This window comes from Pteropus alecto, unplaced genomic scaffold (assembly GCF_000325575.1).
Source record: "Pteropus alecto unplaced genomic scaffold, ASM32557v1 scaffold276, whole genome shotgun sequence".
Taxonomy (NCBI): Eukaryota; Metazoa; Chordata; class Mammalia; order Chiroptera; family Pteropodidae; genus Pteropus; species Pteropus alecto.
The window spans coordinates 3,607,989-3,630,980 of NW_006438074.1; the positions used below are offsets into that span (position 1 = coordinate 3,607,989).

At 39.9% G+C, this 22,992-nt stretch overlaps 1 protein-coding gene across 3 annotated transcripts in view; it reads left to right on the top strand.

The window, feature by feature from the left end:
• FNTB (farnesyltransferase, CAAX box, beta) overlaps positions 1 to 22,992 on the top strand; it is a 58,089-nt gene that overhangs the window by 19,738 nt on the left and 15,359 nt on the right. For 2 of the 3 annotated variants that reach the window (XM_006915127.3, XM_025049117.1), the window contains exons 3-8: positions 1,993 to 2,065; positions 4,309 to 4,400; positions 11,792 to 11,938; positions 12,042 to 12,125; positions 16,268 to 16,354; positions 22,187 to 22,316. In XM_006915127.3, coding sequence (XP_006915189.1) covers positions 1,993 to 2,065; positions 4,309 to 4,400; positions 11,792 to 11,938; positions 12,042 to 12,125; positions 16,268 to 16,354; positions 22,187 to 22,316 — 613 coding nt within the window. The remainder of the gene's footprint in view (positions 1 to 1,992; positions 2,066 to 4,308; positions 4,401 to 11,791; positions 11,939 to 12,041; positions 12,126 to 16,267; positions 16,355 to 22,186; positions 22,317 to 22,992) is intronic. The other variant, XM_025049118.1, reaches the window with a different exon arrangement.

Here is a 22,992-nt window from a genome sequence, read left to right on the forward strand (position 1 = left end):
ATCCTGCCCACACCCAGCCTGCCCAGCCTGGGCCAGCATGTCTCATGCACTATTTCAGCAATTCCCTGATCTCGGTCAGTTCCCTAACACCTCTGCCTTTCTGCTCTTCCCATCTTACCAGTCCCTACCATAGCATCCCCATCGCTATTTCTGCTGAAGGATCCCAGCAAGATTTCCTGGAAAAAAGATCATATAACACTGCCTATTGAATGGCCTCACCAAAAGTTTATACTTAGCTTAAGCCTTCACTACTGCTTTCTAATCTTTTTAATCATCTCATGTAGATTCCCTAACACATTCTCCACAGTGGCCAATCCACAGCTCTCCTGTGGTCGTCCCTTAATTCCTGAGAAAATCGAGGCCATCCTCCATGAGTCTCCTTGGTTTCTCTCTTCCCCACCACAAACTCCCGTATTTGTCTAACTTGACACTCTCTCCCATTGCTTCTGTCTCTGAGGCTGTAGAATCCCTCCTTGCTGCCAGGCTCACCTGTCCTCCTGACCCTCCTCCTTCAGCCCTCCTCCTTCCTCTTCAGGGACCTTCCTTGATGGATTTTCTCTGGGCTCTTGCATTTTCCGAGTCTCCCCTTTGCTTTCAAGCATGTTCACCTCTCCTCTATCTGAATCACCTGCCTTCACCCCAGGGCCCCCTCAGGCCAACTGCTCTGCTGTCTTTATTTCCTCACAGTCACCACAAACACTCTTAGATTGTGGATTTGGTTTCCGCCACTAGTCTTATCCCCACTCCAGTCCATTCAGTATGCTGCAGCTGGTGTGATCTAGAAAATGCGAATCTGCCCATGTCTTTCCTGTGTCTAAAATACTTCAATGACTCCCTTAAATTTTTTTCCTTTTTTTTTGTAACAGCTTTAATGAGATAATTAATATATCATACAATTCACCCATTTAAAGTGTACAATTCAGTGTGGGTTTTTCTTTTTTTTGTATATTTAGAATTGTACAACTGTCACCATAGATAATTTTAGAACATTTTCACCACTGTCTTGTCCCCTCCTTGCCATCTCTACCTACAAAAATCTTCTCCCTCTACCAGGCCCCCCGCCCCCACCCTTCCACACAACCTTTCCTGATCATTTCCTTCTTTCTCAATGAAGTGAGGTACCCCCTCCCTTTAGAACCTCGGTAGTATTTCACCTGTGTTTCCTTTATGAAATCTACTCATTTTTTTCTTATATTGTTACCACCTGTGTCCTTATTTCAGTTCCAGTTCTGAATTGGAAGGCTTTTTGAGGTAAAGACTATATGAATGATCTTATTCTGTGCACAGTATAGTGGGAGTTCAGTAAACAATTATTGAATTAAATACCTAGAAAAGAGAATGGTTCTTTTATTCTGAAATCAGTAAGAACAGTGAAGGTCTTGCCATTCTGTTTTTGTTCTTCCTTCTGTAATCACACAGGCCTCTGCTGCGAAACCAAACATAAAGGGCATCCCTGTCCTTTGCCTGCCTGTGCAGGTGACTATGGGTGGCACCTTCCGTCTTAGAGCCAGTATTGCTGACATCGGTGCCAAGGAGAGCAACTAGCTGCAGAGTACAAACGATCCTCTGGCCAGGGCTGTGGGTCCACATGTCGGAGGTGGAACTTCAGGGAGGGAATAATAGATAGCTAAGGGGCAGGAGGCAGGGTACAAGGGACGCCAGAGAAGGGACCCCCAGAAGAAATGACTGGAATGACAGAGGCTGACTAAGTCGGCTCACATTTAAATTGCTTCCAGGACAGGGAGCTACCAGATATCTATTTACAGTCAGAGCGTGGGGGAACTTTCTGGGTGGTTTGCCACTGCCTGGCTATACGTGTTCATTGTGGCTTTTCACTTAGCCCAAAGTCACCTGCCATGAAGAAGAGGATCTCACTGAAAACATTTGCCAGTATGTGTGAGCATGCGTGTACACATTTGCGTGCACATGTATTTTGTAGTGGGTGGAAGCGTAAGCTGTTAGAATAGGTTTACAAGCTCTTTGTCTTTCCAGGCTCATTTTGCAGAGGGAGAAGCACTTCCATTACCTGAAAAGAGGCCTTCGACAGCTGACAGATGCCTATGAGGTAAACACACTGTTCAGGAGCTCTTTCTATCGAATTAGCAGCTAGATCGTTCTCCCTTTTTCCTATTTGAACGTAAAAGACTTATGAGCCTGACCTCTCGCAGATTCACTCTTTATACCATGTGGCTCTGGCAGGAACCAGGTACACAGGAACCAGGTTCCTCAGAGCTGGAAGTCTCACCCTGAAAGGTCAGAACCGGATCTCTTCTTATCTTGTCCTCCCTCGGAGTTCACGGAGCACCCTAGATGGGGTGGGTTTTCTTCCTCCATTAGATCACAGCTGAGAGGTTCACATGCTTTCTTCTAGATACCCCTGAAAGGCTACCTGTTCATTCCTAGCCCTTTGCCCTATAAGCTGTCTAATTCCTATGCTGGCCAAAGGATCAGTATATAAATCCCAGAGAGTATTACTGCAGCTTTCCACTATAAACATGCCCACTTTAAAAATCGTATTCCTCAGATCCCTAGGATTCCACGTAGAGACCTTGGGGTGGCCGCAGTGGTGGTGGAGGAGGGGAGGGTGTTGGGAATGGGGCTGAGTTGCAGGCAGAGGGTGAATGTGAACCGGAGGGTGCCGAACTTCCTGCCCTACTTTACAAAGAGCAGCCCTTCTCTTAATTTGCTTTTTATTTTGGGTTGTATATTTGATTATTTACTACAAGGATTGACCAGCTCAAATGCCTAAGACCCAAGTATGTAGCATAAATAAGAGAATCGGGCTGGGGGAAGACTGAGACAGACCAGAGGCCCCATGTTTTTACTCTGTTCCTGCCCATTGTTGCCATCCAGCAATGCAAACCCAGGGTTGCCAGGTCTGGCTCTGTCTGGCTCTCTCTCTTCCTCTCTTTTTTCCAAATGAAGCCAGTAATCCAGATTTCTACGTGAATTTCCTAATGCTTAAGTGTTGCAACCAATTCCAATTAAACACAATTCCAATAAACACAACACTACAGGGAGCGAGCAGAATACATCCATAGCTAGATTTGTCCTTGGGCTCCAAGTGTTTAATCCTTGACTCAAATCCTCGATGGTTAGAATCCAGTCAGCCCTGATGCAATTAATGCCATACCAGCTGACATTTCAATGAACAGTGTGCTAAAAGCTTACCATGCATTATCTCATTAATCCTCACAGTTACTCCATGTGGTAGGTAAGTTTTTACTCCATGGGGTAGGTGAGTATTTTTCCTAGATAAGGAAACAGGCATAGCAAGATGAAATAATTTGCTCAAAGGCACCTAGCAAGAGAAGGAGCTGGGACTCAAACTCTAGGCAGGCCAAATTCATAGCGGTGTCTTCGGTCACCACCCAGACTGCCCCCCAGGTGGCAGGCTAGCCATAGCACATTTATGGAGAGGGTAGCTTGGGCTAATGGAGAGAGCATTGGCTTGGGAGTCCAGAAACCTGGGTTCTCGTTTCATCTCTGGCATTTACTGTCTTTGTAATCTTGGAAAAAGTTTCTCTCTCTAGACCGCATTTGTGTACTTTTAATCTGTAAAATAGGGGCAGTAATACTACCTGCCTGCCCAGGCTTCAATGTTCAATACATATTTCTGGCTTGAATTAGGATCAAGTTCTGTTCATATATCACCTTTGTAAGCCTTTCCCAGCGCCCCCATGTGCTCCCTCAGGACTGTGTTTCTGCCCGTTACAGCATTTATCAAGGTATAGGTACACATGTGTTATGTTGCATCTTGTTCCAGAAAAACATAGGTAATTTCTACTTATGTATCTGTCTGGTGCCCTCTTCCTATACAGATAACTACACACATTCTATATCCCAAGCAACTCAAGAATAGGGACTGAATTTTATTCATTATTGTGCCTCCAATATTTAATACAGTACTTGGCACAAAGTAGATACTTATTAAATATTTGTTTAATCAGTGAATGAGTTAATCCAGGAAATCTCTTTCTGAGATTATGTACCTCTGGGTCTATACTGAGAAAATAGCAGCACTTCCTAGCATGTGAGAAATCCTCTGCTCAACCTTTCTTAGGTGGCTGTTGGGCAAGGACCCTTTGGGTTCAAGGTGAACTTTGTCCCATTTTCCTTTTCTCACATATGGTTCTTTCAGCTCCTGGCTAAGCCCACAAAGCAAAGTGTCCTTCATTCACTGATTGTTCATAGGGTACCCTCCTCCCCCTTGCCAGGCTGCCAGGAGTGAGACAGATGTCTTCTTGTCAGCAGTGTCTTGGAATGATTCTGAATAAGGGGTGTATTTTCTCCCCATCCCTTGCACAGTGTCTGGATGCCAGCCGCCCATGGCTCTGCTATTGGATCCTGCACAGCTTGGAACTGCTAGATGAACCCATCCCCCAGATGGTGGCAACAGAGTGAGTCTGGCTGTGGGGAATCTAAGGTTTTCTCTGGAATTATATTTTGAGTTGGGGTGCTTTTTGTTTTGTTTCTGTTTTATTTATTTTAAATGAAAAATAAGAGTGCTTCAAAGAAATATTTGCTCTTCTCATGACCTCAGTAACTTCCTGAAACTCCCCCTCTTTGGAAGCCTATTGTAAGCTCATGCATAGAAAAAGACTTTGAACTCTCAAGAGAAGGATTCTGATTTCTTCTATAGCCTTTTCTTTTAGCTCTTGTTCTGGTCTATGAGAAAATCCTTTATCATCAACTGTGAGAGACATGATTTTGCCAGAAAGTACAGTATGCTTTTGAATAGCTTTTGTGGGAAAGCATGTGACAACCCAACGAACAAAATGCCTTTGCCTTCCATAAACACCTCCACAGAAGTCCCTCCTCACCAGTGCCCGGGGTACAACGTGGCCATCTTCCCAAACTTTTGGTACAGACGACATTCTCAGTGTGGTACCTCATCCTTAGAAGCTCAATTTATATGTTAAAGAAGAAACTAATTATCACGCCAGTCTTAGGGATACCTGGGGGAGGAAGGGGCAGCCAGGAATTGGATCTAATGCTCCAGTTCTCAGAGAAAGCATGTCCCCTTGGCAGCAACTTGAGTTCATCTACCCCCTGCTGGTGCTCCTGAGGGAGAGGAGTCTGGGAGGGAAGGCCTCTGAGCCAGGTTGGTTTTTCGCAGCACATAGGGGTAGCTGTACCAGTTTGCTTTGAGGCTAGCCTGTGCTCCTCCCTGGCCACAGTGCCATGGGTCACATTGTCAGGTCAGAAGAACAGATCCACTCATTGTCTTATTCATTCTGTCTTAACAATAACCTCTCATTCTTGCCTTCCTGAGCAGGGTGCCTTGTGATAAATGTGGATAGGGAAGATAGTAATTAGGCCATTAACGCTTGTGATGTATACGATGCTTAGAGGGAGAGGGAAAATGTGCATTGCCTTCCTCAACATGATGCTGCCACAGGCCTCGTTGCTTTTAGCTCTGGAAGTAGAGTTGGATACAGTTTTTGCAGTAACAGGAATTTGATTGTCAAAGTAAATCCCCGTGTGTTTTTGAAATACCAGTTGGAGGTTGTGGATTGTTAGGGAAGTTTCTCCCCCATATATAACACAATCAGGATGTGCAGGAATGGGAAAGTTGCATGTGTGAGAAGAAAAAGGAAATGGGATTGTGAGAGTGAAGTACAAATGCCCCCTAGAGGAGATGTAGACCCATCGGAAGTGGGAAGATAGTGTTAAGGGGGATCCTTGGGTCAGCATTGATTTTGAGTTTTTTTCTAGGTTCTATATTTGGCGTTTTATAGGTAAGGCTTTTCTGAGGAAGTGTCAGAGCAGTTTTTGTGGCAACATCAGGTAGGAAGAGAGGACCCCTTAAACAGGTTTTTCACACTGAACGTTTGAAGACAGTGTGGGAATGCTTTAAAGTATGTTTAAAGTTTAAGTAAATTACAGTGCAGTGCATACAATGAAATACTGTGCAGCTATTTAAAAATTAAAAAGTTAACTATGTTGACTAGACTTATTGTGTGGATCATTTTGCAATATATACAAATATCCAATCATTATGTTGTACATCTGAAACTAATATGTTATATGTGAGTTATACCTCAATAAAAAATTTACATATATATAAACATGTATATTTGTATATAAAATGTGTATATTTAAATAGATATGTTCATGATTTAAGTGCAAAAGGTAGTTAAGAGGTTTCACTTATATAGATTAAAAATATAAAAATTATATGCATAGAAAAAAACAGAAGGATATATATATATACATGGTAGTACTTATTTCTGGATAGTGGGGTTAAAGGTGATTTTTTTCTTTTTTTCTAAGCTTATTTGCATTTTCTAAAATTTCTGCAATGACACTTCATTGTTTTATAATTAAAAGAGTGTATTAAAACTGAAAAGTTGATTTGTCCTCATTTCAAGAACCACTCGATAATTAATGACTAAGAATTTCTGGTTTACAGCTGTCTTAAAATCTTTATCTGTGGTTCTTCTGAGCATTGATTTAACAAACTTTTAAAGAATTGCTTAGACTTTCCAATAATGTATTTTTGTCTTATGCTTAGCAGGCAGTTCATTCTAGGTGCAAATAATATTTGTTATGAACAGAGCATAGTAGCTCTGACCTATAAAGAAATAAACTATTTGTAAGATAGATAAATTTTAATGCCTTACATAAAAATATGGGGATTTGGTTTTTTTAGACTACCTGATATAAGATATTGCCTTTTTATTTATTTTGCATAGGGAACAGAAATGCTTTGAACATGTGGTAGGTTTTTTCTTCTTCTTCATACAAATATTAAGGTGATTTAGAGGCTGAGTTTAGCTTTGGAATTTCATAAGATTTCTTACCCTTTCCCCGCCACTCCTTCACCTAATACACAACACACACACAAGTACATCTCTCTCTCTCTTATTCTGTCCACTGTTGTGCTTCTATTTGTTTAGGGAACACTATGCCAAGCTAAGTTTCCCCTAGTGGACAAAATTACTTTTGTCAGCTTGTGTGTGTGTGTGTGTGTGTGTGTGTGCGCGCGCGCGCGCGTGCGCGTGTGTGCGTGCGTGTGTGCGTGCGTGTATGTGTGCGTGTGTGCGTGCGTGTATGTGTGTGTGTGTGCGTGTGTGTGCGCGCGCGCTGACCGAAGCCAGCAAAGCCAGGCTTTTACTGCTTGTCTGCGTGTGTCTGCTGACCGAAGCCAGCAAAGCCAGGCTTTTACTGCTGGTGTCAGACCTTTTGAGAATAATATAATTACAGATAGGCATTTAGCTTACTTCTCTTAAGAGATTGTATCCACACATGTGTATGTGTTTACCTGAAATAAATTAGCATTTTGGAACCAGACTCAGTACATTGCTTTGTTAATGATTTTAGCACTGAAGGCAGCATCCTTTAATGAGAATCCCATGCTTTGTTATTGAAAGCCACTTTAATGAAAGGTACAGAGTGAAATGAAAATCACAGGGAGACTGCTGCACTGTTAAGTTAGGTTTTTAGCTTCTGTGATATCTAAAAATTATATTTAACTTAAAAATATTGTTTTAGGACTTTGCTGCTTATAAAATTTTCCCAAAGATTAAAGTATTCATATACCAATGTTTTATTTCCATTCCAAAAGGTTTTTAGTAACTGTTCCCCTGAATTACTCCTTAAAGTATTTTTCCTTTTAATTTTTAAATTTTAAAATGATTCGTCTATTTCCTTACCTTTTAATGAGGGCACCTTATCTAGTCATTTGTCTTCTAGGCATTTTTTGGCGAGCTCCTGCTGGTGTCTATCTAGTGGGTAGAGGCCAGGGATTCTACTAAATGTACTCCACAAAAAGGATCCAGCTCCAAATGTCAAAACTACCAAGATGGGGAAACTGTTCTCTAAAATAACCAACTTTAGATTTGACCACACATCTGAAACAGCAGCACCCAGAGAATTGTCAGCGCTTGATGGAGTTAGATAACCTGTCACACTCTACAGCCGCAGTGGCCTTCCAGGATGCTAATCAACAAGACAGCCTGTCTGTCTTTTACCTGTTCATTGCGGTATCTACCTAGGGGAGTTTTCCTCTCCCTTGTAGTATTAAGCTGAAGCTGTTTTACAGGATGAAATTTGAAAGACAGTACTAGAAGAAGCCTGATGTCAACTCATTCATCTTGCGTTTGCATCTACTCCTGAGCCATTCTGCTCAAGGATGACCGTTCCTATTTACAGAGCTATAATCTTGGTAACTTATTCTAGGCCTTAAGTCTGCCTGTGGTAACCTATTCTTGTGCTGAAGTTTTTCTTAAATCTAACCTAAAATCTTCTTGAGGCAGATTAACTTCAATTTTTGTTCATTTACCAGACACTTTGTATGCTACCTTTTATATACTAGAGGTATTTTGCTAGGGTAGCATCCTCACTGTGGTTGTCTGTAATATTAATCCTTTTAATAATCTTTATATTTAGCTGTTTTACCACTCTAATCTGAACTTCCTTTGAGTTGGAAAATGGAGTCTTGAGCCAGATAGAGTTCTGACCTACACTGTGTTTATGATGCTTTTAACGAGCGTTTTTGTTATTGCTGTTTACAACTCATGGGTCCTAACCTCTGGTCCTTTTTTTGCTATATTCCTAGTCCTTTCTCATCTTCTATTTATATATTTTATCCATCTCCACTCCTGCCTCCCCCATGTATGTTTGTTACTTGCTACTTCTACCTATTTCATTTGTTTTATTCTTATATTTTAGCTTCTGATTTGTTGTATATTATTCTGGACTTTACTTCTCATCTTGGAGGTATTTCCCTGCTCATTTTCTATTATTGTAATACTCATCGTACATGCTTTTGTGTCCTTCCTCTAAGTTGGTGACAGTGATATCCAGAATCGACCACATTAGGTCAGTTCTCAACTATCACCTAAAAGTCTGAGTAAACTCCTTATAAGGCTGACAGTAAATCATTGATACTCTTGCTTTGAACCTGGTCCTCTTACAAGTTTTACGTACTCTTTAATAGTTGAATGACAGAGCACTGGTGTCTAATAGAACTCTCCACGTTGCTGGAAATGTTCCGTATTTTGTGGTAGCCACTGGTGACATGTAGGAGCAGTTGCAATGTAGCTTGTGTGACCGAGGAGCTAAATTTTAAATTTAATTTAAATTAAAATTTAAATAGCCTCATATGGCTAGTGTCTACCTATTGGACAGTACAGATCTATTGCATTGCTACCAAAAATGTGACATTCCCAGACCATCACCTGGGAGCTTGCTAGAAATGCGGTATCTCAGACTCTACTGACTTAGATCTGCATTTTAATACGATCAGAGGTAATTTCTATGTGTGCTCAAGTTTAAGAAGCACTGATATTTGGCTGTACATTGGAGTCACATGGGGAGTTTTAACAAATATTGCCGCCTGGGTCCCAAACTCAGTGATTCTGATATAATTGGTATTAGGCCTGGGCATTGGGATTTGTTAAAAATATCTCCAAGTGATTCTAATTGCACAGCAAAAATTCGTGGTACTCAAACTGTGTGTGTATCCAAATCACCTGGGAATTTAATAAAAATATAGAGTCCCAGGCTCTGTCCTGCTTCAGCAAGCTTGTATCTGTATATTCTTTACTAGCTTTCCAGTGATTCTGATACACACATTTTGGATTTGAAAATCCCTGATCTAGAAGATAGTTTCCTACTTTGTTGGTAATTGTCCTGTAATCTAAAATGAAATACCTTGCTGAGTTGAAAGAAAATTGATTTGCTAGGTCTTTTAGTTATATGACTAAATGAATGATTTATGAATACTTGATTTTTTACAAAGTGTGCCACTCTTGGTGTTTGCATAGCATTTCCTGCTTGTTATATTATTATTATTATTATTATTATTATTATTATTATTTGGTGAATTTCTGATCTCTAAGATAAGTCCCCCCGCCCTTTTGCCAGATAGAAGTATCATTCACATTTTGGTTTTCAGAATTGCTAAGCATTCTGCTGATGACAGCTGGTAGTTTCATGGTCAGTTTGCCAGTTCCTTAAGGTGCAACTTGGAAAGTCTCTGGATCAGAATGTTCCATAATGTGGAAGTGTCTGAGAGTCGAGAAAAGTCCAGCCCCTTGTCCCCCAGCATAACCCCACGGACGGGGGCAGTCAGATGCAGCATGTCAGCTGAGGGAGGCTGGCGTGGAGGGATGATTTAGAGGCGTCTGGTACATTTCGATCCCAGCTCATTCCAGATTGTAGGTTGCGGGGTTAGAAGGGTTGTACTTGGCATGACTCTGTCTTGGGAGCTGGGAAAGAGAATGGATAACTGTGTGACTCTCTTTTCTTTAATGTGCTGTTAAGTTTTGTATCAGTTAAAACCTTTTGTTTTTGTGCTTTAGAACACTTTTTATATGCTAATGCAGCCATACTTTGTCAGGGCATGAATTTATTAGTTACTCATTTCTGGGAAATGCGATAGGAATTGATGAAGGTTTGGAAAATACGTTAAGAACAAACTCATTTTCTCTATGAAAATTAATTGCTATTAAAAGTGTGCCACAAAACTGTCTCCCTTCTCTAATGACCAACTTCAGTTTCAATCCTTGTGTTTCCTACAGTAAAATTTTAGGTGCAAATAGAAATGAATGTGTATAGTTTTTGACTTGTGACGATTTCAAGTCAGCAGCATTTTTCTATTGCTGTCCCTGTCCAGATAATGGAGGATCCGAAATCAAAAGTAATCAAATATGTCGTGGGAAAGCAGTAATAAACTGTCTTAGTGGAGATTAACTAGACTGTATGGTCCCTGGCAGCTATAGATAAGACAGAATGAGATGAAAGAGCCCAGAAAAGAAGGCTGTGTGAGCACTTGAAGGCCACAGATTTGCACCTTGTCCTCTTAAACGGAGGCCTGTCCTTATAGGAAACCTGATCCTGGCTGAGTTGTGGGGAAACAACTTGATAACCGGGACTTTCCTGGGGCACCCCTTTCTGGCGAGCTTCAGAGGACTTTGATCAAATAGGGGCTCTCTTGGTTTCACCTGAACCGAGAATGTAACTTCTGGACAGACCGATGCCTGGCTTAGAGACAGGGGCTTGAAGGCAAACCCTCACGAAACAGTTTCCCTCAGTGGGAGAACTGGAGCCTCTGTGGATCGGTGTGAAAAATTCTCCCAGAGCCCACAGACTGGGATGCATTCTTGTGATTTGAGTCGGCGGTACTTAAGTTTGCCATGAATGGGGCGAGCGTGGTTCCCCTAACCATGGAGGCAGACTCCTTAAAGGCTTGTTTCTTATCGGTTGAAGGAATGAAAATCAGTGGCCCACTGGGTGGGGCCTCGGTGGCAATGGGAGTGCGAAAGCCGCTCTTTAAATATTCTTGGTAGGCTTAGATGGTGGATCTAGACCATCACCTAGGTTAGTGTGGGAAGAAGCAGTTGAGCACCACCACAGTTTGAGGCCGAATTTTGGAAGGTACCCCAAAGGCACGGAGAAGGAGGCTGGTACCACAGCTCCAAGGTGGCAAATTCAGTGAAAATTATGGGAAAGATTTGGTCACAAAGCATGACACTTACCCCAGTTCTATGAAAGTGTATTCCTGCCTGCTTATGTTCCTTGCTTCACTACTGACTAGGCAGATGCTTAAATATAAAACTCAGATAGGAGGGCATACAATACTGGTAACAGTAGGGTACAGAGACCATTCGCAGGGGTAACTATTTTCAATATGTATTTAGCAAGTGAGAGAAGATGTTTTTTTGTTTTCCTTTTTGGGGGGCAGAGTGGGATATTTGGAAAGGCACGGACTCTGGTGGAATTTGGTGTTTTGAAATTTATGCTCTCTGACATTGTTTTTCCCTTTGGCTGTCTGTATACCTAGTGTGTGCCATTTCCTGGAGCTGTGTCAAAGTCCAGAAGGCGGCTTTGGAGGAGGCCCTGGCCAATACCCACACCTTGCACCCACATACGCAGCAGTCAATGCACTATGCATCATTGGCACCGAGGAGGCCTATGACATCATTAACAGGTACAGCCAAAGCCAGCAGTGATGGAAACCTAGAAGGGCTCCCTTCTTGCTGACACTGCACTGACCTTCGCTGTCTCCTGCCCGTCTCCCATTCGTTTCTCAGAGAGAAGCTTCTTCAGTATTTGTACTCGCTAAAGCAACCCGATGGCTCTTTTCTCATGCACGTTGGAGGTGAGGTGGATGTGAGGTGAGTGTGGTTTTTCTCAGGCTGCTGCATCAGTAGAGTCTAGAGTTTACCTGCCATTAGAGATGCCAAACCCAAGGAACAACATGGCAATCACACGCAGAATGACACGCAGGATGACGTGTTGGTGACACAGTATCATAATAATTGCAGATATGATACAGATGTCCTCAAGTGTCATTATCACTCGACTTCTTTTATGTAAATGTCAAAATATAAGTACTACAGAAACAAAATCAAATGGTTTTGTTTTAAAAGTTAAAAATACATTTATTTGCTATAAAATAATAGCCTAACATATAATAACTGTATTATGTCATATAATCTTTCATCTCTCTAAGATAGAAGGGAAGAAGAAAGCCAAGTAGGGACTTATTTATATTTATATTTTCTGAATGAATTTGATGAAATCATGAGAGTGTTTAACACCTGCATGAGAATTGCTTTGGGAGGTCCAAAAACGCTTATGGGCCAGCAGAGTGCAATGAAACAGGCTTGTTTTAACTGATTGAAACCAGTTGGCTCAAAATAATTTTACTCAAGAATTATCTGATGTACCTAGCAAGTAGTTTATTCACCTGGCAGGAGGCTGCTAATGAAGCATATAGGGAATTCACTGAATGAGTCATTTCTCAACAGCAAGGGACCATTGAGATTTTATACCAAATTCTTATTACTTAGTCTGAGAAATACATTTTTTTTTAAAAAATGAGGTTTCTGTATCAAAGCCATCTTATCACCAATTTGTAAATGTGTTTGCTTCTACACAGTTGATTAATATTCTGACTTAACCACTGGTTTGAAAGTATAAGGGAAGAAAAATACATGAAAGTTGTGGAACATAAAACACATTGCAGATAAAAGTAGGTAATCAGGCTGCCTTTAGTAAAGGATTTCCTTCTATCTGTAACCTGTCTGTTCAAACAAAAAATTAGTCTAGTTATCTATTGGAAAAACTTTCTTCACTCTCAACACTTCCGACACCAAATGTGTTTTTTTCCTCATATTAGACAATTTTGACATTTAACTACGCAGTTAGGACAGACCCCACGGGTTAAGGGCTCAGTCCCACAAGACTGTCCCCACTTCAGATTCCAATCACAAGTAATGTGTACCCAGGTTACCCACACTTCTGCCTGACTTAGCTATAAATCGGCAGTTTCCTTGGCCCCCTCTTTAGCTTCAATAATTTGCTAGAACGGCTCACAGAACTCAGGGAAACACTTTGCTATTACTGGCTTATTCTAAAGGTATTATAAAGGATACAAATTAACAATCAGGTGAATAGGTATATAAGGTGAGGTCTGGAAGGGTCCAGAGCACAGGAACTTATGTCCCTGTGAGGTTGGGGCATGCCACCCTCTTGGCAGGCACATGGATGCATTCTCCAACCCAGAAGCTCCCTGAGCCCCCAGGATTTTTATGTGGGTTTCATTAAGTAGGCATGACTGATGAAATCATTGGCCATTGATGATTAACCCACTCTCCAGCCCCTTTCCTTTGTAGAGTGGGACTGAAGGTTCCAACCTTGTAATCACATAGTTCCACTCTCTGGCAACCAGCCCACATCCTCCAGAAGTCACCTCATGAGCAAACTCAAGTGTGTTTGACTGGGGCTTGTTATAAATAATAAAAGGCTCCTATCACACCTATAACTAAGAACATTCCAAGGATTTTAGGAGCTCTGTGCCAGGAACTGGGGAGGAGACTAAATATATATATTTATTATATTACAATATATCAGTATCTGTTGTTAAAAGATAAACCAAGGCACATTTAAAATTTTAAGAGTTTATTTGAGCAAAAATTGGTTTGAATCAGGCAACATCCAATCTAGCAGATAGAAAGGAGCTCCAAGGAGCTGTACAAAAAGACTTTTATAGGCATAAGGGAGCAGGGACAAAAATGTTATACTAAGCAAAAAAGCAGATTGGTTATTGCAAAGTTACACTCCTTGAGGGCATGGAAGGAGTTTATCAGGCAGATGACCTAACTAGTGCTGATCTGGTGATTCCCTATTGACTGGTTGAAGATTCCATTTCTGGGAGAGCTGAATCTGTAACTTAGTATTGGTTTAGCATAAGTAACTCTGTTTTGGGTCTGTTTTCCATTTAAAAAATTTTTTTTTATTTTTTATTTTATTTTATTTAACATGGTATAGGGAAACGAACCAGTATAACTATTGAGGAAGGCAGTACAGTATTATGTTGATGCTTCTTAAGGGAAAAGTAAAAAAAAAAATTTTGCCTCCATGGTCACTATATGTTCATTCCTGTTCTATAGATATTCTAAGCAAATGTGTATAGTTTGAAATTTAGCTTTTTAAAATGTCTTGAGATTATTAGGTAAAGCAAACAAACCCTACAAGATCACTCTGGTATTTTATCCTATACTTAGGTGACAGAGTGTAGAGTGTATTCGAGAAAGGAGAATTTCAGTGTTCTTGAAGTGTCGAGAGCCTGGTGGACAGTGGTAGAATTGGACCTAGAAGGTCAGGCTCGGAACAGAATGAGGGGCTCTGAAATCTTAAGAAGCCTGGACTGTATTTTAAGGTCAGTGGGAAGCCACTGACTAATTTTAAGTATGGAGTGATGTGATCTGACTTGTATTTTATTAGTTCCCTAGTGGCAGTGCGTAGATTATAGTGTTTTAGTAAAAGTCTTCTGGTTTCAGGGCTGGAGGAGGGAAGGAAGACCGGACAGGAGATTGATCCAGGTAATGGTGGCTTGGAGTTGGGTGAGAGCAGCAAGGATGGAGAGTAGTTGACAAATTTGAGAGATGTGATGCCTAATTGGAGGGAGAGAGGAAGAAATTGCACCAAAAAGATGTATTTTGTTCCCTTCCCATTTGAGTGTGAGATCTAGGACTAGTGGCTTCTGGCATGATGTCTCAGTTCTTCCATTTATGAGAGGCCAACTTTGTTTTTGGCGACCTCCCTATCTCAGAAGTTACATTAGGATTTAAGAGCAAATACTTCTGAACCCCTTTGAGAGGCTCCAGACCTGAAGGAAATGAGATCAGACCTTCGAAGTTGGCTTTTGGTAGATGATAACATTTTGCATAATTCAGCCTCTGCTGTGCCTTTGGTCAATGCGATTAGGCAGTTGAAAATGCTGGTAGAATAATAATGCTCGCAGCTTCTGAAGAGATCCCTTTGGAATACCTTAGTAAGTTGGGCTTAGTATTATGTCTGTATTGAATAATATGGAAACTAGACCCTTTTCCCTCCTTTTTCTATTTCTTAGGAGGCCTTATAAAAAGGATTTGTAAGTAAAATTGGAATTTTTGTCTTCAACATAAAATGTTGGAGGTGCTGAGATGCTGAATATTTGAAAAAACCTGTAGAAGGGAAGAAAAGACAGTTCGTAGTTGTATTCCATAGTAGAGGGAGAAGCTGAAATAAAAGGAATCCTGAGAAGAGTTAGGGCTGGAAAGATGGAATGGCAAGAATTATTCCAAATCTAGTAGAATACTGTTAAAAAAATAAAAAGACATGCTCTTTCTTTTTCATTTAAAAATGTGTATGTATGTGTGTGTGTACTGGTGGGGTGCTTGAAATCAAAGCTCCTTTCTCCCTTAAGAAGCCTAAGGAAATATGTCTGGGTAGGCCTATCTATTCCTGTTCCTCTTATTTGGTCTAAGTGGCCATTAGGGTCTGATGACCTTCTTTACAATGTGTTAGTTATAGAAAAAATATAGTCAACCTTTAATGTGTCCATGTCATAAACACAGAAATCCTGGACCTAAAATAGTACTGACATCTGAATGAATGAGCATATCAGAAATACCTGAATGACACCATGGAATTTTGGGAACCATTATAGGTCTTTGAAAGAAGAGCTGAATTCACTTTTGACATGAATTGATATGGCTGTTATTTCCTCTGATGGAGATTTGACCATGTGGAGGTAGGGAGAATAGAATGTCATGTTCTTTCACTGAAGCCATGCTGTGAGCAATTCTATCCAAAGAGAATGTCAGACCTCTCAGTCGGAGACCCAGGACTGACCATGTGCCAAGAGTGAGGACAGGAGGTGATTACAGCTTACTAGGCCGAGAGCACAATCCGCCCAAGAAGGTCAGCGAGCCTGATTTAGGATCTTCCTTGAAGCTTAACACTTTCCCCTCTATTTCTGTCCTTCCAGAAGTGCATACTGTGCCGCCTCGGTAGCTTCTCTGACCAACATCATCACCCCAGACCTCTTTGAGGGCACTGCTGAGTGGATAGCAAGGTGAGAGAAGCTGGGATTTGTCCTGGCTTCTTAGACAGTCGGTGGTCAAGACTTCTGAAAAACAAAGAAAATGGAAAAGGACTGGAAGGGAATATAAAATTACAAGAGATGTGTTAATGGTTATAGCATTGTGAGTTTCAAAAAAAAAAAAATACTTTTAAAGTTATCTTTTTTCCAAATTTTCTTTAATGTTGTATTATAGTTTAGATCGGCAAAGATCAAAAACTTGGGTTACCAGTAATGGTGGGAGTCTACATGGATTTAACCAGTTTGGAGAGCAATTTGATAATATCTCCAAGTAGCCCTTGCTGATGACCCAGTAATTTCACTCCTTCAGAAACTCTCACACATATACGTGAAAGAGACAAAGATAGGACTTGTTTATAATAGCGAAAACCTGAAAACAAGTTAAATGTTTATAAGCGCAAAATGAATAAGTAAGTTTTGGTATAGTCACACCGGAATAAGATACAGCAGTTAAATGAACCAGAGGTACGTGTATCGATACGGATAAATCTCGAAAACAATGTCAAGTGAAAAAAAGGGATGTTAAAATGTGCCCATCAGCATATTCACTTAAAATTTGAAAATATGCAAAACAATTTTATATTATTTATGAGAAGAATCACATGTAATAATATAAAAAGAAGCATGGGAATGATAAACACTGGGTTCAGGATGGTGATTATATCTGGAAAGAGAGCAAATGAAATGAGATCAGGGAGGCCTACGCGTTTCCAGAGGAGACTTCAACTCTATCTGTAATTATTTATTTCTTTAAAATATTTTTAAGAAAGAAACAACCCTGAGATGTATTTGGTTAAATCAAAGCTAGATGTTAGATGCATGTATGCTGTATATATTATTTGCCATACTTTCATAGATGCTTCATATATTTCATAATTTAAAAAAACCTCAAAAGTTATAGTAGATACATACGTGCTATTTAAAATGATATCCAACTGTATTTTATTTTCTTTGCATTTTTATTTTTATCAAAGTAGAACTTATTACTATGAAAATATAATTTACAGCTAAACCAGATGATATACTATGAACATATTTACTTTTTTGTATAAATTTTATATTCCTAGGATTAATCATTACCTCTTTTTTTTAAGTATATGTGTCATGAATTCATTCCTAAATTTTCTGCCAGAGCTATAAAATTACTCTTAATACAGTCAAACTCTTCAGGTAATGTATTGATTCTCTTTTGTGTGTGTATTTGTGTACGTGTACATGTGTATATGCGTGCATGTGTTTGTTCTGAGTTATCTGCCCTCCTGCGTAAGCCCGGACAGATTGCTCCCAGCTTGCTGCACAGCAGGCCTCCAGAAGCTTCTTTTCAGCATGAAATTTACTTCACTTCTCTCCTTTGTTGAAACTCTGTCCTTTTTCTTGGTTTACTGACTTATTGTAAGGAAGCCTGTGCCCCAATAGATAGATCCCTCAAAAGAACACTTGGGTGATATCTTTTAAAGATTTTATGTATATTTTTATTCTAGTCTCACATTTGATGGATAGGTTATTTAGTTAGAGATTTCTAAGTTGGAAACTGTATAAATTGTACTCCTTCAGAATCCTTATCTTTTGGCTTCCAGTGTCATTATTTAAAAGGTTGATAATAATAATAACCAACATTTACTGACTACTTGCTATGTAATACTCAGTAGTGGAGTAGCTACAGTTTAGAGATTGAGAGTATAGACTTTTTGTTCTTTTTTATACTTTCTTTTGCTCAGTTGAGATTTCCCATCTTTTTATCCATCACAAGTATATTTTTCTTCACTTCACGGAGGCAAATATATAATTATAATACCTGCCTTAAAGTCCTTGTCTGGTAATTTTAACATCTAGGTATCCTGGAGTTAGTACATCACATTCTCCTGAATCTGCATATGTCAGGTAATTTTTGGATTGTATCCTGGACATCGTGATGTTTTGTTGTAAAGACTAGATTCTGTTAGATTGTTCTAAAGAGTGTTGATGTTTTTGTTTTAGCAGGCAATCAACTTGGTTAGACTCAAACTGCAGATTGTCACACCTGCTGGGCGTTAGTGGCTCAGCTCTCTGATCAGGTCTTGGTCAGAAGCTGCTTCTGGTTTGCTAATACCTGTGTGATTCAGGGGTCAGGTCAGATAGAAACTTAAATGAAGTTTAAATACTGAATTTGGGGTTTTCCTTCTCTGACTCTCCTCTTTCTGGGATTCTTCCTCAATTTCTGTCAGCCTGATTCATCTTACCAGAAAGATGGTAGGCTTTCTATTTGTGTCAGCTGCCTGCCCCTGACCCCTGACCTACTGCTGCCACCACTGGGCGACTAGCTGTCCTCATGGCAAACCAGGAATAGGGGAGGGAAGAGGAGGGACTGACTCTCCAACTTTCCAATCCCCACCAAAATCTGCTTGCCTCTTTTTCAGTCAGTTAGCCCTCAAGAAGTCTTTTTGTGCATTTTGTCCAGAGTGTGTTGCTGTTATTTGCAGGAGGATTGGATTGCTAGACACTTACTAGATGTGGAACTCCAACTGCTTGGGTTTGAATCCCAGTTCTGTCATTTATTAGCTTTGTGCCTTCTACATGTCATAGTTTCCTTATATGTCAGATGGTGTGATGTTGGATTTGATATTAAGCTGAAATACAAAGAAATTAAGTAACCAAAACCTGTTATGGTAACCATTGTGCTTCCTTCCTCCCAATGTCATTGTGTTCCCAATCTATTGTATATTTTTTCTTTTATTTCTCTTTTTCTCTATCCCACTCCACCCCTCTCTAGAAGTTTCTGGCATCTTTATTCTTGCTCTTTGGAAACTTCATGCCGATGAACCATGATATGGATTTCTTTCATTCATTGTGCTGGGTACTCAGCAGGTATCTTCTTCTTCTTCTTTTTCTTCTTCTTTTTAAAATTTTTATTTATTATTATTTATGCCTATAGCACCTGGTCTTCTTAGGTGGTCTCCCATCCAAGTACTGACCACTTCTTTTTCTTCAGCAGGTGTCTTCAGCCTGGAATTGCATATACTTTAGTTCCAAGAAACTTTATTATATTTCTTCTCCTCCATTTTCTGTTTATTCTCTTTATAACATCCTGTGAGCAGGTTGGTATTCTAATTTTACAAACATTTTTTTGCCTATTTTTCATCTCTTAACCTTTCTTATATACTTCTGAATGATTCCTTTACTTGTTTCTTCTAATCCTTCTGTTGGTTTTATTTTTGCAATTCTATTTTAAATTTAATAGAGCTTAGTTTATCCTTATTTATAAAAAAGACCACTTCTTTTTTATATAGTATCCTGTTCTTGTTTCAGGAATATTTTATTCATGTGGTGTTTTATTTGGTATATAATATTTTATCTAAAGATATAACTTTAAAAAATGTACCTCTGTTCTCTGCATTATTTCCTCTTAATTTATTTTTGTTTGTTTGTTTTGGTCTCTCTCTCTCATATTAGAGACTTTGCTCAGATGTCTGGTGTTTAGGAGTCAAGCGCTGAAAAGCTGATGGGGAGCTGTGTGTGCCAGGGTGGGCTAGCGTCCAGCCATTCATCAGGGAATTCTCATATATCAATATCTGTAGAGTTATTTCCTTGGGCTTATGAGTTTCTCTAGAGAAGAATCTTCTAGATTCCTGGTTGGCATATGAATTTGGCAACCAGCTTTGTGAAATACTAGTAGGAAAAGGGGTTGGCGGTATTTGTGTTCAGATGGTAGACTCTCACTTAATCCCCCTGCTCAGTACAGTGCCTCCTTCCTGCTCTCAACTGTGCTGGATGTCTTGGAATTCCACCTCTGAATTAATCCCCCGAAACCTCCCATCTTCTGCTGAGTTCGAGTACTTTTGCTGGGTACCAGGAGGTCTGATTCTTATATAAATTCGCAACCAGTCCAGTTGATTCAAACGCATCCTACTTTTTAGAGGTACCTTGTGTCTCCAGTCGCTGGGCCTTTCACTGGAGCAAATCGCCTTGCTTTCTATGGCTTTGCGCACAACTCCCTGGTCTGGCTTAGGTTTCTCTATTCTGTTAAGTCAGTTATTTCTTCTCTCTCCCATTTTCCAGCTTTCACATTTTATCTCCTGTCTCTATTCATGTCTTCTTAAATTCTCTACCCTTGTGGGTTTGTCCCTTTTTAAATTTCTTTACTTACACGTTACTAGGCTATTGTGTTCCATCAATTATGTTTAGCTAGAAGACACTCCCAAGAATTTTACTAAGTTGCTCCCATGCATGTAAAAACAAAGGGAAAGAAAGTAGGGGGAAAAATATATATATGTATAGTGTGCGTGTACCATGTACCTGTGTGCAGAGAGAGAGAGAAAGAGCCTAAGACACAGAAACTGACAGTGGTCACTTCTAGTGAGCGGGACTAGGAGGCCAGGGTAGACAGCAGACTGACTTGTCATTGTTTATTTTTATACCGTTTGAATTTTTTTAATTAAAACAAATTTAAAGACAAGAAAAGTTAAGAAAAGGAAAGATTTTAAGAGGTCCTTTGCATATTCTTTACTCATCAGAACTTTCAAACTTGAGTTTTTTCTATGCTCCATGTATCCAAATGCACTGGAAAGAAACTTGGAGTGTGCGTTGGGGTGGCAGTAGGGTCGGGGGACGGAGGATGCTCAAGAATCTGTACAGGGAACGGTAGCCCGTTCTTGACTCTGCACTCTGTCGGCACTGTGATCTCCCTGGGCAAGTGGCTTCTCTGAAAAAGGTCCTTGAGTTCCCAAGATGCCCAACCTCAAGGAAGAGGTGTGTAGAAGACAAGAGGTATTGCTGCTTTCTTCCTCTCCCACCTGGAAGTTCTATCAGCTCTTGGATTAAGTGCCCATCTACCTGTGCACCTGTGCTACAGCTAGGGTTGTGAGGCAAACACGCCTGTAGGAAGTGTGACTCTTACATACATAGATCGCGATCATTGGAAGAAAGTTCTTTGTTATAGGAGTATACATCAAAAAGAAAATGTCTTTCCCAGATAAAACATGTATATTGTAGAAAAGCAAAAAGAAGAAAATCTAAACCACTGGTAATCTACCACCAACGACTCTTTTGATGTATGTCTTTCTAGTCCAGAAAAATCATAGAGTACATTATCACTTTATAACTTTTCATGTAATATATCTGGAATATCTTTAAATATACTTCTTTAGCATAAATGATTATAGTATTCTGTTGTCCAGATATATCATAATTTATATAACTAGTCCCCTAATATTGAGCTTCTGGATTGTTTCTAATATTTTACTGTTATAAATGGGAATACAGTAAACATTCTTATAATCTGACCTTTGGACATATTCTTATTTCATAGGATTAATTCCTAGAGATGATCCTCTATTTCTGGGCTAAATATTATGCACGTTTTATGACTAGAAAATATGCTTCAAATAATAATAATTGTAAGAACAGTTATAAAAGTATACATGTTTACTATAGAAACTTTTTGAAAATACAGGAAAATAAAGGGGAAAAATATCAGCAATAGATTTGTACTACAAGATAACCATAATTAGCAATTATTTTGCAATTTTATTTTAACCTGATGCTTATACTATACATGTGATTTTATAACTTTTTCCAAAAGTAATGATACTATGTTTATTACATAAGTAGACTATTTCTGAGTTTTTTCTTTTTCTTTTTTGAGGAAAAGGCATTTCTGAAAGTTAATTAGCTGCCATCTTTCCATTCATGGCTGTGATGATTTATGCCTTAATCCGAGTGAACTCATTTTTTGCCATCCAGGGTCCTGTGCTTCTGCCCATCCACTCAGCCTGGACGCTCATTGGTTGACAGTAACCCTTAAATCTGCTCTTCTCAATCTTTTCCTAGGTGTCAGAATTGGGAAGGGGGAATTGGTGGCGTGCCAGGGATGGAAGCCCATGGTGGCTATACTTTCTGTGGCCTGGCTGCACTGGTCATCCTCAAGAAGGAACGTTCCTTAAACTTGAAGAGCTTATTGGTAAGTGTCTGTTGATTCCTCTTCCTTTCAGGCCCCCTGGCCCCTAGTGATGTGACTACTCAGATAGGCTTCAGGAAGGTTTGGCTGTGGGAGGACCTAACAGAATTCCCGTCTTGAGCTCCTGAACTGAAAGTCCTGTAATGAAGCTTTAGATAGAGTTGTTGGAGCGCTCAGCACTGTTCTGAGAAAGTGGAAGGAGTGACCATGTGCTCTCAGTTTCTGCTCCCTTCTTCCTGCCTTTCCATCTTCCTGCTCTGAACTTTCTACATAGTGTGTTAGGCTAACTCCAGAGCCTTCTTGAGTCCTTCAGACATCTGGTATGAGTCAGAGTACCTTCCTCATACTTCTAAAAAAAAATGTAGCTTTGGTCTCTTAAAATTAGGGGTTATCGTGTATCTAGAAAGAATATCCTAAGAGAAAAAGTTACAAGAAGAGCTTTGAGGCATTTTAAAGCCAAGCTTTTATTACCTACCACACTATGTGAACATTTGGTAACTACATTTAAATAAGCTGGGCAGAACTGAGTAATTACATTGAGCAGGCAGCCCAAGCATTTATCTGGACTCCAAGCTCCTGACCATTTAGAATGAACTCAGAAAGCAGTCACTTTTAGGGAGTTGTAAGATTATAGTTAAATTATCATTGGAGACCTAGTGCACAAACATACACGCACCTA